At 43.0% G+C, this 17,642-nt stretch overlaps 1 protein-coding gene across 1 annotated transcript in view; it reads left to right on the top strand.

Annotated features, from left to right (window-relative positions):
• Nucleotides 1-17,642, top strand: part of EPHX2 (epoxide hydrolase 2) — a 62,324-nt gene that overhangs the window by 10,735 nt on the left and 33,947 nt on the right. The window contains exons 3-9 of the mRNA XM_025463016.3: nt 1,868-2,027; nt 3,254-3,444; nt 4,571-4,693; nt 8,106-8,180; nt 11,689-11,784; nt 12,292-12,370; nt 15,498-15,532. Coding sequence (XP_025318801.1) covers nt 1,868-2,027; nt 3,254-3,444; nt 4,571-4,693; nt 8,106-8,180; nt 11,689-11,784; nt 12,292-12,370; nt 15,498-15,532 — 759 coding nt within the window. The remainder of the gene's footprint in view (nt 1-1,867; nt 2,028-3,253; nt 3,445-4,570; nt 4,694-8,105; nt 8,181-11,688; nt 11,785-12,291; nt 12,371-15,497; nt 15,533-17,642) is intronic.

Raw genomic sequence — 17,642 nt, 5'->3', positions numbered from 1 at the left:
AGTTTAGTTTCCATATACAAACGAGATCATACAGTATTTGACAGACTTTCTCTGTCAGACTTATTTCACTTAGCATAATGCCCTCAGTGTTCAGCCAGATTGTCACAAATGGCAGGATTTTGTTCTTTTTTGTGGCTGAATAACATTCCGTTATATACCACATTTTCTTTATCCATTCATTCATCCGTTGTTGGGCATCTAGGTTGTTTCCGTATCTTGGCTATTATAAAAAATGCTATAGTGAACATGGGAGTGCAAATATCTTTTCGAGTTAGTGTCTTTGTTTTCTTTGGATAAATACTGGAGTGGAATTGCTGGATCATAGGGTAATTCTATTTTTAATTTTTTGAGGAACCTCCATACTGTTTTGCACAGCGACTGCACCAGTTTGCATTCCATGATGTTCCCTTTTCTCTACCCAACATTTGTTATTTCTTGTCTTTTTGATAATAGCCATTCTAATTGGTGTGAGGTGATAGCTCACTGTGGTTTTGATTTGCATTTCTCTGATGATTAGTCATGTTGAGCATCTTGTCATGTACCTGTTGGCCATCTCTATGTCTTCTTTGGAAAAAATGTCTTTTCAGATCTCCCATACACTTTATAATCAGGTTGTTTGCTTTTTTTTTTTTTCCTGTTGGGTTGTATGAGTTCTTTATATATTTTAGGTATTAGCCCCTTATCAGATGTATGATTTGCACATATTTTTCCCATTTACTGGGTTGCCTTTTCATTTTGTTGATGTCTTCCTTTGCTGTGCAGAAGCTTTTTAGTTTGATATGGTCCCACTTGTTTATTTTTGCTTTGGTTGCTTTGCTTTTGTTGTCAGATTCAAAAAATCATCACCAATACCTATGTCAAAGAACTTATCACCTATGTTTTCTTCTAAGGGTTTCATGGTGTCAGGTCTTACATTCACGTCTTTCATCCATTTTCAGTCGATTTTTGTGTATGATGAGAACAGTGGTGAAATTTCATTGTTTGGCATGTTGCTGTCCAGTTTTCCCAACACCATTTATTGAAGAAATTGGCCTTTCCCCATTGTACATTCTTGGCCCCTTTATTGTAAATTAATCAGCTTATATGTATGCATGGATTTATATATGAGCTCTCTATTGTTCTGCTATTGGGGTTTGGGTAGTTTTCAGTTTGAACTATTACAGTTAGTGCTGCTATCATAGTGTGTAAATATATCAGAATCCATTTTGCTGTTAACAAGTATAATAGTTAGCTAGGGCTGCCATAATAAAATACCATAGACTGAGTGGCTTAAATAATAGAAATTTATTTTCTAATCAGCTCTGGAGCCTAGAAGCCCAAGATCAAGGTGTGTTGGCAGGGTTGGTTTTTTTTCTGACGTCTCTCTTCTTGCAGTGGTCATCTTCTATGTCTTTGCAGTCTTTCCTCTGTGGGGTACACACCAGGTGTGTGTATGTGTGTGTGTGTGTGTGTGTGTCCTAATCTTACAAAGACACCAGTCAGATTCAATTAGGACCCACTCATGACCTCATTTTACCTTAATTACCTCTTTCAAGACCCTACCTCCAAGGATAATCACATTCTGAGATGCAAGTGGTTAAGATTTCAACTTGAATTTGGGGGGAACACCATTTAGCCCATAAACAGGGGCATTTGTGTAGTTTGTAGTTTGGGGCTCTTAGAAATAGTGCTGCTGCTGTGCACTATTATAGTGTATATATGTATATGTCTTTTGGGGAACATCTGTAGACATTTCCATGCGATGTGTGTCTAGGAGTGGAATTAATGGATCACAGAGAATGCATACGGTCATATTTAGTACATGCTGCCAAAAGCTTTTCCAAAGGATTGTACCAATTGATAGTCCCTAATCAATTCACTTTTACAGTGGGTGCCACTCATGGAAGAAGGCTGCAGGAAATGTGCTGAGGTCTCTGGAATCTGCCTCCCTGAGAATTTCTCTATAAGTCAAATCTTTGGCAGAGCAGCTGCAGCAAGAAAGATCAACCACCCCATGCTTCAGGCAGCTCTTGCTCTCAGAAAGAAAGGTAAGGATCCAATACTGGCCATTCTCTGAATCAACCACACCAGAATCCTTGGGAGGGTTAGGTTCGAATGTCAGAATACATTGAAATGTGTATTTCTGGACCTTGATAGGAAGCCATTCTTAAAGCATAGCCCCGAAGTAGGTTTCATCAAATGGCCAAAAGTAGCGCTATCAGAATAGCTAGAAAAAAATGAAAGAATTTTATTTAATAAAGCAATTTGTGCCAGAGACTGCCTTGTGAGCAGAATTCTTTCCCTCCAGTGACACTAGTAATGACCAGAATGACCCAACCTCTTGTCACAGTGATTGAAAATGAAGGCCTTTTAAGTGATTGTCTCAACCTCTGAATGTCAAAGTGACTGAGCTGTGAGCTGGCTGACATGAATTCAGATGATGTCAAATGGTCTGGGACATGGGATCATGTTCATCCAATAGGCATTTATTTACTGTCAGAGCCCAGCTTTTCTTTACAGGTATATTCGAAATCATTCTACCCACTTATCAGTAGACTTACCTGGTTGTGCCTAAGCCATCCCATGTCCATGTTTCTCACTCATGTTACATGGAAAGAGTCTCACCACTTGTCTCATCAGTGCCTCGTTTCCAGCATCTCTTGGTTCTTGCCTTCTTGGTTAGAGAGAGAAAGCCAGGGGATAATGCTGTCTCTGTTTACATTCCTCTGGTTTTGAGATGGGAATGCAGCCTCTGACAGCTAAGGCAGGTGTTTTGAAAGATAGCCGAGCAGAGTTTTCAGTAACATAGGCTGGAGTGGCAGTGCAAGGACAGGAGTCTGGGCCTGGCCCAGTTCTGCCTTCACTGTGTGACTCTGTGAAGCTCATAATTTGTCAGAGCTTCTGTTTGCTCATCTGTAAAAGTGGATGGTAAGATCTGCCCTGCCTGCCTCAAAGGTGGTGAGGATCATAGGAGCTGATGAAGATCACAACCTCTTGCTCTGCAGCTGCAAGGAATTAAAGGATGTAGTGTTTCTATCTGCTTCTGAAAGCCCTTAATCTACCCAGTTAGCTTACTCTGGTGTCTCTGTGGCAGGAGGTGCTAATGGGTAAAGATGATTCTTTTCCCATCTGTGAGTTTAGAAGCTGGGCATCGAGAGTCTAATGCAAATAAGAACCCTGAGTGGGCCCTTCTTTGGGGTTCCCTGTGGGGTACCCTGAACTTCTCGGAGCAAAGTTCTATATCTGGTCCAGTCACTGGTGATTTCTCATTCAGGATACACAACCTGCATCCTCACCAACAACTGGCTGGACGACAGCTCTCAGAGGGGCAGCCTGGCCCAGCTGGTGTGTCAGCTGAGTCCACACTTTAACTTCGTGATAGAGTCGTGCCGGATCAGCATGGCCAAGCCTGATCCTCAGATCTATAAGTTTGTGCTGGACACCCTGAAGGCCAGCCCGAGTGAGGTATGTGGACACTTCCTTTTAGTGAAAAAGAATGTTCTGGAGATATTGCAAATAAGAAAAATTGAGGAGTGAGCATGTGGGGACATCTGGGTTATGGTAGTTTGATTCTAGGTACAGTGATAGGGTCCCGTTCTCCCAGGCCAGGACTTCTGAAGGATTCTCCCTAACCCTTCAGCCTAGAACATTCTACAAGAGATGGGCATCTGGCCCCTCTCTGGGGCTTTTATATAGGCCAACAATCCCAGAACACTTCCTCTCTCCTCTTAGACTTTGCTCCTGCTCTTCTCAGCCCCTGGATTAAGCCTTGTGACAGTGCTCTGAATTTTAGCATGCACATAAATAAACATCTTCTCATTTCTGGCTTTTGAGTTGGATGAGCGGCTTAGAAGTCTGGGCCTGCCTTAATCCAAGATGATAATGTACTTATGTTCTCTTCTACAATTTTAAGGATTTTTTTAATTTAAAAATTTAAATATTTTATCCATTCAGAATTTATTTTGGGGGAAGATGAGAAGGAAGCATTCAATGTTTCCCCCAAAACAGTTGACATAATTATATAATATTTTAAATACTATTTTTTTCCTTGCCAGGTAGACAACACAAGTTATCATTTATATTTGGGTTCATTCCTTGGGTCTCTTCTATTTCATCAATATGTGTCAATTTCTCTTCTAGCACCTTTTTAAAAAAATTTTACCTTTCGTAGCCTCATTTTAGTATCTGCCCTTATTACAGTTCTTTTCCAGACTTTTTGGGGGATCTATTCATACATTGGATTTCCTAGATGAATTGTAATGTCACCGTGATAAGTTTACCTTCCTTAATTTTTTTAAATTAATTTATCTTTTTTCCTTAATTTTCTTACAATTTCAGAATTCAGGCTGAAGCCCACACGTATATGGGGGAATATGTACATCTATCTGTGTGTTTTTGTGTAGGCTTATGTAATTCAGTATTTTTAGTTTAAAGAGTAAACAAATATATGGAGAAAAAAATAATTCTTCACTTTGTTATCAAAAAAATAACCACTAATCACATTTTCCTGTGTGCCTTTCCGGTGTTGCCCATCACGCATGAGTTTTGCTGTGGCTGAAGTGATGCTGGTGTCTGTGTTATCTGGATTCAGGTTGTGTTCTTGGATGACATTGGAGCTAATCTGAAGCCGGCCCGTGACTTGGGGATGGCCACCATCCTCGTCCGTGACACAGACCCAGCCCTGACAGAACTGCAGAAAGTAACTGGGGTGCAGGTAACTTTGTGGGTTGCGCCAGGTTGGGTCTCCTGCCACTCTTCTGTGGTTGGGTGTATAGGCGACCCAGCAAGTGAGAGGGGAGCCGGTTCCACGGGCCCATCGCTGTGCACCTCCTGGGTGGAAGGCCGTCCCCCTCATTGTGCCATCAGCATTCTGTCCTTGAAGAACTTCTTGTTTCTTTCTCCGCAGTCATGAGCAGAGAACTGATGCTCAGAGAGCAAGAATCCGTACTCATCAGAGTCAGATGAACCAAGATCCAAGACAAGGGTGGAGCTATCAAAGCCATCAGGCTTTTCTTTCTTTCTTTCTTTCTTTCTTTCTTTCTTTCTTTCTTTCTTTCTTTCTTTCTTTCCTCTCAAAATTGTTTTTAAAATTTTTAAATTCTTTTTTTTTTTTTTTAGAGTAAATTCTGAGAATTTAGCTGCTAGGTCTGCCTGAGTAGGGGTAAGGAGCACAATCCTCCCCTTGTCTGCCTGGTTATACTGCTGGCACTCGGGTGGAGTGGTTTAGTTTGCACCCTGACCTTAAAACCATCCCTCACAGAGAAGGAGGGGACACTCTTAATGATGCCCCAGGGGGCTGCCTGGGGATTAGTTTGCTGTACCAGAGCTGAGGCACTTTTTGTTGTCTTGAGATTACCTAAGATCATGGATTCCGCTGAGCCCAGGAGTGATGGCTGCACAAGGCTTTTCCAGGAATGCCATGCTTTGGTTGTGTCAGTGTGGTGGGGGGAGGAGCATACACCTGGTGGAGCCAGCTGGAAGGCACAACCATCTCAACCTTTTCTCAAAGGGAACTGTGTCCGTTTCCCTGAGCTGCCATAAAGTACACAGCCTGGATGGCCAAGATTACAGTGTTGGCAAGGGTGGTTTCTTCCAAGGCCTCTCTCTGTGGCCACATTCCTCCTGTGTCTTCACATGGTCTTCCCCTGTGTATGTTCAAATGTTGTCATCTTTATGAGGACACCAGCTAAATTGGATTCTGTCTCCAATAGGCTCACTCCAGTGACCTCCTTTAACTGTAATGACCTCTTTAAAGACCTTATCTCCAAACACTGTCACATTCTGAGGCCCTGGAGGTTAAGACTTCAACAGATGAATTGGAAGGGGACACGATTTAGCCCCCCATAATAGGAACAATTGACTTCTCATCTTTCTTTTTTCTTTTCTTTCTTTCTTTCTTTTTTTTTTTTTTTTTTTTTGTAGATTTTATTTATTCATTTGAGAGAGAGAGAGAGCATAAGCAGAGGGGGATGGACAGAGAAAGAGGGAGAAGCAGGCTCCCTACTGAGCAGAAAGCCCAGCGTGGGTCTCTATTCCAGGACCCTGAAATGATGATCTGAGCCAAAGGCAGACGCTAAACTGACTGAGCCACCCAGGTGCCCCTGAGTTTTCATCTTTAACAAACAAATAGAAATGTGTATCTAATGACTTCACAGCCATAAAGCTTCTTGCCCAAGTTTGATTTGTCCTTCTACAAGACTGGAAGTTCCATGCAGCAGAGAAGAAAACATCCCAGACTTGGAATCCCAACATCTACCTGCTTGTCCCACTTACTAATTGTCCCCTCATCACATATGAGTCACAGGTTACTGACCTGTAATTAGGAAAGTTAAGCCATGCCTCACCTGTCTTCTCTGGAGTATGGGGAAGTTATAAAGAAAAATTAAAATTATTCCCTTCTAAATGGAGGAGACTTACCTCTTCTCTCTCAGGAAAAACTATGGGACTCAGCCCTGAATAGGCTTTGTAAGTTGTAAAAACAGCGGGAGAATCGTTAGAGTAGGAAACCCCTTTCCCCACCCTGGAAAGAGTGGGACATCCCCTCGGAAGCTAGGGATATCTCATCAGAAGGATCCCAAGGGACACGGACTCTTGGTTGGTATCTTGGCTCCCTCAGGCCAGACAAGGCTCATTGCTATCACAGGGCACCCAGCTGCCCATCCCTCTGGCCACACCCTGAATCCCCGCCAGTTGCCATAGAGGTAGGGGGCTTGACTTCTGTTTCCCCCTCTGGGGAGCCCAGGCAGACTGTTCCATGTTTTAAAAAGGGAGGCAGATATCATGGTTTATTTCTCCCACTTTAGAGGTCAGAGCTAAGACTTCTTCCTTAGGTTGCATCTTTGGGACTAACTATGAGCGATCTAGCAGGTGGAGTTGCTAATATGTCACTTCCCACAAATAAGTTCACTTACATGTGTCAGCATCCTGTCCTTTGTCATTCCTGTCTCAAGAAATCTGACACGAATAAGGTAAAGAAGCCCCTTAAGGACCCTTTGTGCAGGGATTTTCTTCTTTACCCAGATTTCATACAAGGATGGGTTATCTGACCTCCTGGAACTCCAGAGGACATAACTGGGGACTGTAGGCAGAAGGCTCTTGCTGGCTCAGCTCTGCCCCCACCTGCCCCAAATTCATTCATGTTAAAGCCTCAGGAACTCAGAATGTGACCATGTTTGGAGGAGATAGGACCTTTAAAGGGGGTGATTAAGAGAAACTGAGGTCATTGCAGTGGGCCCTCATCCATATAACTGTGACCTTATGAGAAGAGATTGAGATACAGACATATAGAAGAAAGACTATGTGAGGACCCAGGGTGAAGGTGGCCATCTGCAAGCCAAAGAGAGAGGACTCAGGAGGAACTGACCCTGCCAACACCTTGGTGTTGGATTCCCAGCTTCCAGAACTGAGAGCCCTAAATGTCTGCTGTTGCAGTCACCCAGTCCATGGCATATTGCTATGGCAGCTCAAGCAGACTGATACAAAGGCACAGAGAGTTTGCTTTTGGTGGCCTGAAGGAGAAATCCTTCAGTGGAGCCATACAGTGATGGGATGGCTGCTTTGTGAACTTTGTGTTCCTGGTGGTGTCCAACATGAGCCTGGGTGACCACTTGAGGAACTGCCATAGAGAAGAATTACAGTAATAGAAGTACGAAATCTCAGAGTTTTAGAGCAAGTGGTGTTTATTTCTTGCTTGTGTGAAGTTCAGTTGGTGGTGGCCAAGAGCTTTGCTTCATGCAGCCATTCAAAGGCCCTGAGTTGACAGAGGACCCCCTTGTCTTCCACTGTGGTTTCCCAGGTCACACCAGACTCTCAGCCGGTGGTTAGAGGGGTGTGCAGTAGAGAATGTAGAGAATTGTGTGGGGATTTTAATGGGTCAGGCTGATGGGCCATACTCTTCTGTCCTAAGGCCTCAGTCCCGGGCTGCGCTGAACTGAAAGCGAGGGGTGGGGGAGATGAATAGACCTGTGTGCCTTCAGGAGAGGGATGTGGGCTGGGCAGTCACCGGGAGGATTCAGGAGGCCATGGCACAGGTGCCTCTAGCTCTCTTCTGGTGCCAGCAGTCTCGACTTTTGCAAACTCTGTCTGAGAACTTCTCACAGAAGGAGGCTGTCTTCTTTTTCTTTCAGCTTCTCCAAACTGCAGCCGCTCTGCCAGTCCCGTGCAATCCGAGCGACATGAGCCATGTGTATGTGCCAATAAAGGTACGTGAGCACTCTCTCACAGGCAGCCGAGTACTCCCTGACCAGGCCACCTACAAGAATGTCCTGCAGAGACATTTGTTAAACATCAAGGATAGCTGAACATCCACTGTTTATAGGGAAATAGTATTTCTTCATATAATCATTCTTCAAAAATCAGAAGACATGGATCCTGCCTTAAGATATACAAAGCAGTGTATGGAGGTGGTCAGATTCCCATGGAAAACAGGTTACACAGTGCCTTGAGTAGCCCAGGGGTGCTAGAGTCCATGTGTTATCTGGCCTGTGTTCTGGGGAGAACTTATTTTTATTCAGCAGATAGTTATTGAGCACTGCCTTGTGTCAGGCATGGGTCAGATACGAGCGATGAAGTGAGGAACAAGACAGACCCATCCTCAAGGAACCCATGGCAAGAATAAAGAGACAGAATTGGGGACACCTGGGTGACTCAGTGGTTGAGTGTCTGCCTTTGGCTCAGGTCGTGATCCTGGGGTCCTGGGATTGAGTCCCACATCAGGCTCCCCGCAGGGAGCCTGTTTCTCCCTCTACCTATGTCTCTGCCTCTTTCTCTGTGTCTCTCGTGAATAAATAAATTATCTTAAAAAAAAAAAAAAGACAGAAGTGGTCAATAAAACACCCAGTGACCAGGGCTACAACAAAGCCAAGGCAGTGTGCAGAGGGGCCCCAACTCCCGACCCAGCCAAGATACAGAGAAGGGTGTTACAGTGTCTTTATGGATTCACTTTGGAATCTTTCTTCATTTGTCATTGGTCCCATTTAAATGGGAAGGGACCTAGAGTGCCAGGTCAGCTCAGAAGCAAACCAAGATGGGACAGTTTCTTTAGGCTAGAGAGAACCAGTGAGAATCCTGGCTTTGGCACTAAGTTTGCAAATTTAGGTACATTTTTTATCACTCTGAATGTCAGTGTACATAGCTCTGTGACGAGGTGATGCTAATACCTCCCTTCAGTGTTCTCGTGTGGATTAGTTGACCCTTGAGCAACATGGGTTTGAACAATGTGGATCCACTTACTTGAGGATTTTGAACAGCACAGTGCTGTAGATGTATTTTCTCTTCCTTATGATCTTCTTAAGATCATTTTTTCTCTAGCTCACTTTATAAGATTACAGTATGTGATACACATAACGCAAAATATGTGTTAATTGACTGCTATCGGTAAGGCTCCCTGTCAACAGTACAGTAAGCTAGTACTAGTTAAGTTTTGGGGGAGTCAAAAGTTATATGCAGATTTTTGATTACACAGGTAGGGGTCAGTGCCCCTTATCCCCACATTGCTCAAGGGTCAACTGTCATTGAAATACTGCATGCAGAACACCAGGCATAGTACCTGGCATCTCCACGCTCCATAAACGGTAGCTGATGGAGAGGAGAGCTGGTGGCCTGAGAGGTGTAGGTCTGCAGAATGAGGGAAAGCCCAGCTGCTGTGGAGGACAGTCCCTCAAGGATTTCTTGAGTATTTGTAGTTTGCGGGGAACAGAGAGAAATACCGAGATGGATGGAGTGTCTTCTATCTTAGGAATTTTACAGTCTAATGAGATAAACATTCCCAGCCCCTGTAGTTACAAACCAGGATGGGGTCCTTGTCTAATAGTGGAGCCCTGGAACACTGGGGATGGTCTCTGTGAGAGCAGAGGCTGCACTGGTCAATGTTCAGCAGCCATGGCGAAGTAGGCACGAAAGGATGAGTGGGAGCTGGATGGTAAGAAAGAGCTATCAGCGTCAACCCAGCTCCTTCTGTAACCCTGGGTGGTCCTGAAAGGGTGAACATTTCACGAGGTCCCTTCAGCCTTCATCTCCAGTGTCAATGAGAAGCCTGGGGCCTGGGGTCTGAGATATAACCTTGTGTCTTAACCCCATGGACAGAGTTATTCTCATAATCCACTTGAGGCTTGCAGGTCCAATTATTTTCAATACATTTCTCACTTGACCAAGAAGGAGAGTGATCAGAATTGCTTTATCACCCGCTCTGCCTTCACCACAAATTAAAGACCTAGGACAGCAACCTCTGGGGAGTCCCAGCTGAGCCCCACTCTGGGGAGTGCTAGTTCATTGATCTCCGTGGAATACTAATACAACTCAAGGTGGGTTAGATCTTTCTTGTTTTCTGGCTTTATGGCAATTTTATTAACATACCATTTAAAGGATGGGAAAGGACATGCATTTGCTGAGCTACTCAATGCTGAGTCAGCTCTGAAGCAGCAAAATGGAGCCTTTTGGTTAGGATCCTTTTAGAACAGGGGCAGATTTGGATTTTACTGGACATTAATACTACAACACTTTTCAATATAAGCAACAGAATTGAAAGTTAAACCTCTTCCTTTGCTAAGTACTCACAAGAAGACTATGGAACATGTTCTGAAAAGAAGATTAAAGACCATAAAAGAGTTTGTGAAATGTCAGCCTAATGTTTTCTTGAGCAGAAAAACTCGTTGGGAATCATGAATGAGACTTCCGACTTGGAACTCGGGCATGAAGTAATCTGAGATGCAGCTACATAAAGTTGTTCCAAGCGAATTTCCATACACACAGCTTATTTTTCCCATTTATTTACATTAAAAAGTTGGAGATACATTATTGGGGAAAATAGAGCACTCTGACTGGATACCTCATGTGCTTAGACCATGTGGTAATAATTGGAGTAGGTTAAGTACTAAAACAAACCATCCCAAGCTTCCAGTGGCTCAACATCAAGTTAATTTCATGCTTCCCAGACAGTCCAAGGTGGGGTAGGAGGGGGCTCTCTCCATGCAGTCACCAAGCAGCTCGTCCCCTTCTTTCTGCTGGCTGTACCTTTCCCAAGGCCCAAACCCTTCAGGGCCTGGATAGGAAAAGTGTGAGGGCCACACGTGGGAGATCTCTATGGGCCCAGAACGTAGCCCACATTTCTTCATTCTCATAGGCCATTGGCCAGAACTCGGTCACATGGCCACACCCATTGCAAGGAAGTGAGGAGAGGTCTGGAAAATGCTGTCGTGTGCCAGGAGGAACAGAACACAGACACTGAGCTCTAGCAGTCTCTGACACACAGCCCAGAAAGCACTAGAAGTGTAGCAAAGCTTGGAAAAGATTTTACATTCAAGAGAGACAGAATTTTTAACAAAATAATCCTGGTACTTGGCATGTTAACATGAATATTATGCTGTGCATAAAATCAGGCCCAGTTTAAAATATGGAAGACCTGTCAAGCAGTATCAGAAACTCCGACAGTATGAGGGCCTTTTAGGGAGGTGGGCAAAGTTGTTTTGTTTTTATTTTTTACCAAACATAACCTCCTTTTCAGGCTTCTTATGTTCCTGTAAGAGCTGCCAGGTTTATTGTAGTTTGACCAGTTATGTATTCTTGAACATTTCCTAGCATTGGGGTCTTGAGCTGAGAAATTGTGAGGTCTGGCAGTACATGGAGATGGCCTGGGGAGGTCTGCAGAAGACGGACCTGGTTCTGTCCAGCCTGGCACTGTGGTCATTAACTACTCACCTCTCTTTTCAACAGCCTGGGGTTCGTCTGCATTGTGTGGAGCTGGGCTCTGGACCTGCTGTGTGTCTCTGCCATGGATTTCCTGAGAGCTGGTTCTCTTGGAGGTACCAGGTAAAGGAAAATGGGGGAAGGTCTGCCCCAGTCAAGGTGAAGGGAGAGGAAAGTCTAGATGGTGTGGCCCTGCATAGAATACCATTGAGAAGCTGAAACCGTAGAGTGAAGTATCATCTCCAGTGATGACCATGATACCTCAGAGATGGATCCAGACCTCAGAACTGTGCTAGCCCATATACCACCTCTGCAGATTAGAAAAAGGCAGATTCTTTAAGATGCTTTATGTCACCTGCTGGGACATCTTCGTCATGCATATAGAAATATGCAAGGTCTTTGCTAGGAAAGATGCTCTCTTAGTTGTAGCATGACATGTAGTACACAGACCCTACCACTGTCCATGGCAGCCCTATCCAGATGAACTCATGCCAAGGATCCCAGATAGTGCCACCTGGCCCTTTAAGTTGAGCCATTTACAAGAACATGGATAGAAGAAAGCAAAGAAGGAAGGTCTGCAAAAGACTCATGAGACCACACTTGAGTGTACCTGAACTGTTTGTTTTGCAGATCCCTGCTCTGGCTCAGGCGGGTTTCCGGGTACTAGCTCTGGACATGAAAGGCTATGGAGAGTCATCTTCTCCTCCTGGTAAGTTAGCTGTCTCACAGCTTCCTCTGTTGGTTATGCCTTCTGACTATCTGAGCTCCCCAACTGCACTGGCTGCCCCTGGTCCCAGGTCAGAGCAGGCAACCCTTCAGGGGGGTCTGACTTTGTCCCTCCCCTCTCTCTCAGTGACCCTTGTCTATATACTTTGGGCTCAGATGTCTCTGCTCCCTGTACTCTGGATGAATACAAGAAACCCAATGACCTGTGCCCTGAGGAAGTCTCGTGCTGGATGTAGGGTATAGCATATGCCATCCAGCTACAGAACTTTCTCCATCTTGCAGAACTCTGTCCCATTAAAGCATTAATTCTCTGTTCCCCCTTCCCTAGCCCCTGGCAACTACCCTTCTGCTCTCTATCTATGAATTTGACTACTCTAGGCATCTCAAAGTGCATCTCAAAGTGGATCATACAATATTTATCCTTTTGTGACTGGCTGATTTCACTTAGCATCATGTCTTCAGGATTCGTCCATGTTGTAGCATATATCACAATTTCCTTCCTTTCTAAGGCCAAATAATATTTCATTGTATATAGACCATGTTTTGTTTATGCATCCACCCATTGATGGACATTTGGGTTTCCTCCACCTTCTGGCCAATGTGAATAATGTTGCTACGAACATGGACGTGCAAATATCTGGTCGAGTTCCTCCTTTCAGTTCTTTGAGGTGTATACCCAGAAGTGTAGTTGCTAGATCATATGGTAATTGGTAGGCCAGGTTCTTAACCCAGTGTCTATGGATCCAGATGGTATCTATCCAAGGATGGGCATTAGAGGCCTATGAACCTGAGTCCATGTATGGGTTTATGAGGACTTTCCCGGGGTGAGGAAGTCTACTGCTTTTATCAGTTTCAAAGGGGTTCTCAGGGCAGCCCGGGTGGCTCAGCAGTTTAGCGCCACCTTCAGCCCAGGGCGTGATCCTGGAGACCCAGGATTGAGTCCCATGTCAGGCTCCCTGCATGGAGCCTGCTTCTCCCTCTGCCTGTGTCTCTGCCTCTCTATCTCTCTCTGTCTCTCATGAATAAATAAAATAAAAATCTTTTTAAAAAAGGGGGTTCTCAGTTCCAAACTGTTAAGCACTCCAGGTGGAGATAGGAACGTGATACAGTCAGACATGCAGCAGAGTCCCTGTCCCTCCAAGTGTCAGCCATACTGCTGGCAGTGGTGGCTCAGTGAGCCAAACCAGGGGCTTACCACCCTTTCTCTGAGCTGTTTCCCCATATCCACATCAAGTCTGAGGAGTTTGAAGCCAGCTGACATGAACTGGCACTCAGGTGACCACCAGCCAGGCCATTCAGCCTGTCACGGCCAGGGTGTCACTCCATGATTGTTCCCTAATTGTCATGGTACCTACTCAGTGGCTGCTTACTACCTCTTAAATGGTCCAGAGGCATTTTAGACAAAAAGAAAGTGTCTAGTCCAGCCATCCAGGAAAGACATTAACAGGTTTTTTTCCCCAAAATTTTATTATTAAAATGTCTATTTTCATTCATCTAGACTATGATCTTACCTGAATCCCCTAGGGATAACTTAGTAATTAATTTATCATTCAAACTAGAACACCATTAAAAGTACAAGAAACACTTAATAATGATACACATAAACTGAACAGTTCTGGATGAAGTGGGACCTAGGGTTATACGTACTGTAATTATAATTATTTTTTGAGAAAACAATAATTTATGGGGCACCTGGGTGGCTCCAGTGGTTGACCAAATGACCTGGTTTCAGTTCAGGTCATGATCTTAGGGTCGTGAGATAGAGCCTGGTATCAGGTCATGATCTTAGGGTCGTGAGAGAGCCTGGTATTGGGTTCCATGCTCAACACAAGTCTGCTTCATATTCTCTTTCTCCCTCTCCCTCGGCCCCTCTCCCCATCCCATGCTCTCATTCCATCTCTCTCCCCCTCTCTAAAATAAATAAATAAATAAATAAATAAATAAATAAATAAATATCTTTGAAAAAGGAAAACCATAATTTACATGTTAACTATTGCTGAATATTATATATTACATTAGTTTTAAAGCCAAGCATGAGGGCAGCCCCAGTGGCGCAGCAGTTTAGCGCCGCCTGCAGCCTGGGGCGTGATCCTGGAGACCTGGGATCGAGTCCTGCTTCGGGCTCCTTGCATGGAGCCCGCTTCTCCCTCTGCCTGTGTCTCTGCCTCTCTCTCTCTCTCTCTCTCTCACTGTGTCTCTAAAAATAAATAAATAAAATCTTTAAACTTCCTATTTAAAATAAATAAATAATTAATTAATTAAAAAATAAAGCCAAGCATGATGATTTGGAATGCATACATACACATTGCAGATCATTTGTGTATAAATTTCATATCATTTGGCAATAGATTTTAAGTAACAAATTGTTTTTCCTTAAAAACTGTGAAGCTCTTGTCCCACTATTCTCTGTCTTCCTTTGTTGCTATTTATTGCCAAGTCCCATGTCATTCGGATCCACGAGGCTATCTATGTTATTGTTTTTTTTTTCCCTTACCCTTAATGTCTTTAGGATCTTTTTCTTTAGCTTCTGTGTTCTAAAATATTATGATATTGTGCAATTATGTGGATCTCTTTTCATCCACCTCTCTGGGCACATTTAGCTTTCAGTTCTCATGAAGTTTTCTTGAATTATTTCTTTGATAATTTTTTTCTTCTGTTTTCTCTGGTTTTTTTTTCTTTTTTTCTTCCTAGAATTGCTGTTATTGTTAAAATATTCATACTACCCAAAGTAATCTACAGATTAAGTGCAATCCCTATTAAATCCCCAATGGCATTTTTTATAGAAATAGAAAAAAACAATTTTACAAATTGTGTGGATCCATAAAAGACCCCAAATAGTCACATCAATCTTCAGAAAGAACAAAGCTGGAGGACTCATAATTCCTAATTTCAAAACACATTGCAAAGCTACAGTAATCAAAACAATGTGGGTATTGGTATAAAGACAGACATAGAACCAATGGAACAAAATAGAAAGCTCATAAATAAGTCCACACACATACAGTCAGCTGATCTTTGACAAGGGTGCCTAGGACAAAAGGGGCCCTTTTAGTTTGTTGATAATTTTCAATCATGTGAATTAACTGTATTTCTTTTATTTTTAATTGCAGAAATAGAAGAATATTCCATGGAAGTGTTATGTCAGGTAAGAAAGGTCTTTGGGTGACATTTGTAACATCTTTTCCATCCTAGTGTTTTTACTGATATAAGACAGAGTGTGGATATTCATTTAAAATCCTAGGAAAACATTTCACAGCATTTGGGTATAAAAATCTTACTAAAAGTTAAGATGGTATTTCAAAATGATAGCCAACATTTACTGTTTATCAATTACTGCTCTAAGCCATTTGATGGAGGAGGAAACTGAGTCATGAGGAGGTAAAGAAATTGCCTGTGGTCAACAGCTAGTAGAGCCAGGTCTGAGCCCGGCAGTAGCTCCCATGTCCCTTCTCTTAGCCACTCTACCATCTGGCCTTTCCATCCTAAGAATTTAAAAGATCATTTTATTTCAGCAAAGATGTTGTTGGCAAGACCTAGGGAGTCAGTTTGTGTATTGGTAGCTATAGTGGCACTTCTATTCTAAGTGAAGTATAAGTGCCATTGGGGAGGGGACCTTCATCTCAGAGCTTGCCAAGGCTGGGGTAAGGAGACTGTGCCCCAAGCCTCCATCAGCCCTAGGGCAAAAGCAAAGGCTGGAGGGGCTCAGGGGAAGAAACAGCCTCTTAGTTGACTGTAAAACTGGTGATGCTGCTAATCATGCTAAAAATTACAAAAAGGCTCCTTATAGAAGTCATAGCTCTGTTGGGACCACCCACAACCAGGCCTGGAAGTAGGCTTTGGCCCCTCGTAAGAGGAGCCTTGACAAAATCTGACTTTCCAGTTGTGGTTGTTCCATCCTTCCTCAGTTTCCAAGTCTTTACCTCTTCCATTCTGCACCTTCTTATCATGCTCATATGTCTGACACAATCCTGCCAAAATCTCACTAATGGCCTCTCCCCATCCCCCTAATGTCCATTAACTGGACCTCTGCCTTGTTTCTGTCAAAATTGGTTCTCAAGATGGGTAAATCAGGTCACTTGATCTAACTGGCCTCCAAAAGAAAGTCCTTTTACTGAAACAAGCAAGATAAAATGGGATGCTCTGGTCCTCCAGCTCCACCCTTATAAAGTCACTAGTATGTCCGCTACTAGGTATTGACCCAAAATAATTTTAAAAATATGTCCACCAAAAACTTGGACATGAACATTCACAGAAGCATTATTCACAAAAGTCAAAAAGTGGAAACTACCTAATGTTCATCAACTGATGAATGGATAAAAAAATGTGTGGTATATCCATACAATGGAATATTATTCAGCCATAAACAGGCATGAAATAATGATGCATGCTTCAGCGTGAATGAACCTTGCAAACGTTATGCTAAGACAAGCCAGTCACGTAAGGCCACATATTGTATAATTGCCACGTATTGTATAATTTCATAATTGATATGAAATTTCCAGAAGTGATCAATCCATATGGACAGAAATGAAGTTAGTGGTTTGTCAAGGGCTAGGGGAAATGGGGAACAGGAGTGACTCTTAATGGCTACAGGGTTTCTTTTTGGTGAGATGAAATGTTCTTAACTACACAGCAGTGATGACCTCACAGTTCTAACTACATTAATATCTGCTGAATTGTGCATTTTAAAAGGGTGAATTTTATTGCAGTGAGTTGTATCTCAATAAAGCTGTCATTTAAAAAATTAGCACAATATTTTTAATGTAAAATTTTATTTAAAATACCCGGTATAATCTTTTTTAATAAATAACCTGAATAATCTTTAAATATAGGGTTATAGGAAACTGAATGAAGATCCATAATACTGCTTACCCTCAAATGCCCACAAAAAACCTTTTCTCAACTACATCCCTCCAAGTATATTGAAATCTCTTTTCTCAACCACAATTCCTTAACTTTTATGTCAGCTCATCATACAACTATTATTTGTTTTAGAATAGGTACCTTTAAGGCACCACGAACCTATTCTCTGTATGACTATAGTCAGGATTCTAAATTAGAGGTTTTGGGATGCAACATAGCAATAGTGGTATCTCCTCAAGTTCATTAACGTAGAGAAACTTAGCTACACCCAGTTGTCTTTTTCACTGTGTGTGACCTTGGATAAGTCATTTAATCTTTCCAGGTCATGCCATCAAGTATAAAATACAATCTAGTGGATGGACTTCATGCCCTCCAAGACCCCTCCAGACTTG

Source organism: Canis lupus, chromosome 25 (genome assembly GCF_003254725.2).
Source record: "Canis lupus dingo isolate Sandy chromosome 25, ASM325472v2, whole genome shotgun sequence".
Classification (NCBI taxonomy): Eukaryota; Metazoa; Chordata; class Mammalia; order Carnivora; family Canidae; genus Canis; species Canis lupus.
The sequence above is the reverse complement of the archived record's forward strand: the minus strand, read 5'-3'. Positions and strand labels throughout refer to the sequence as shown.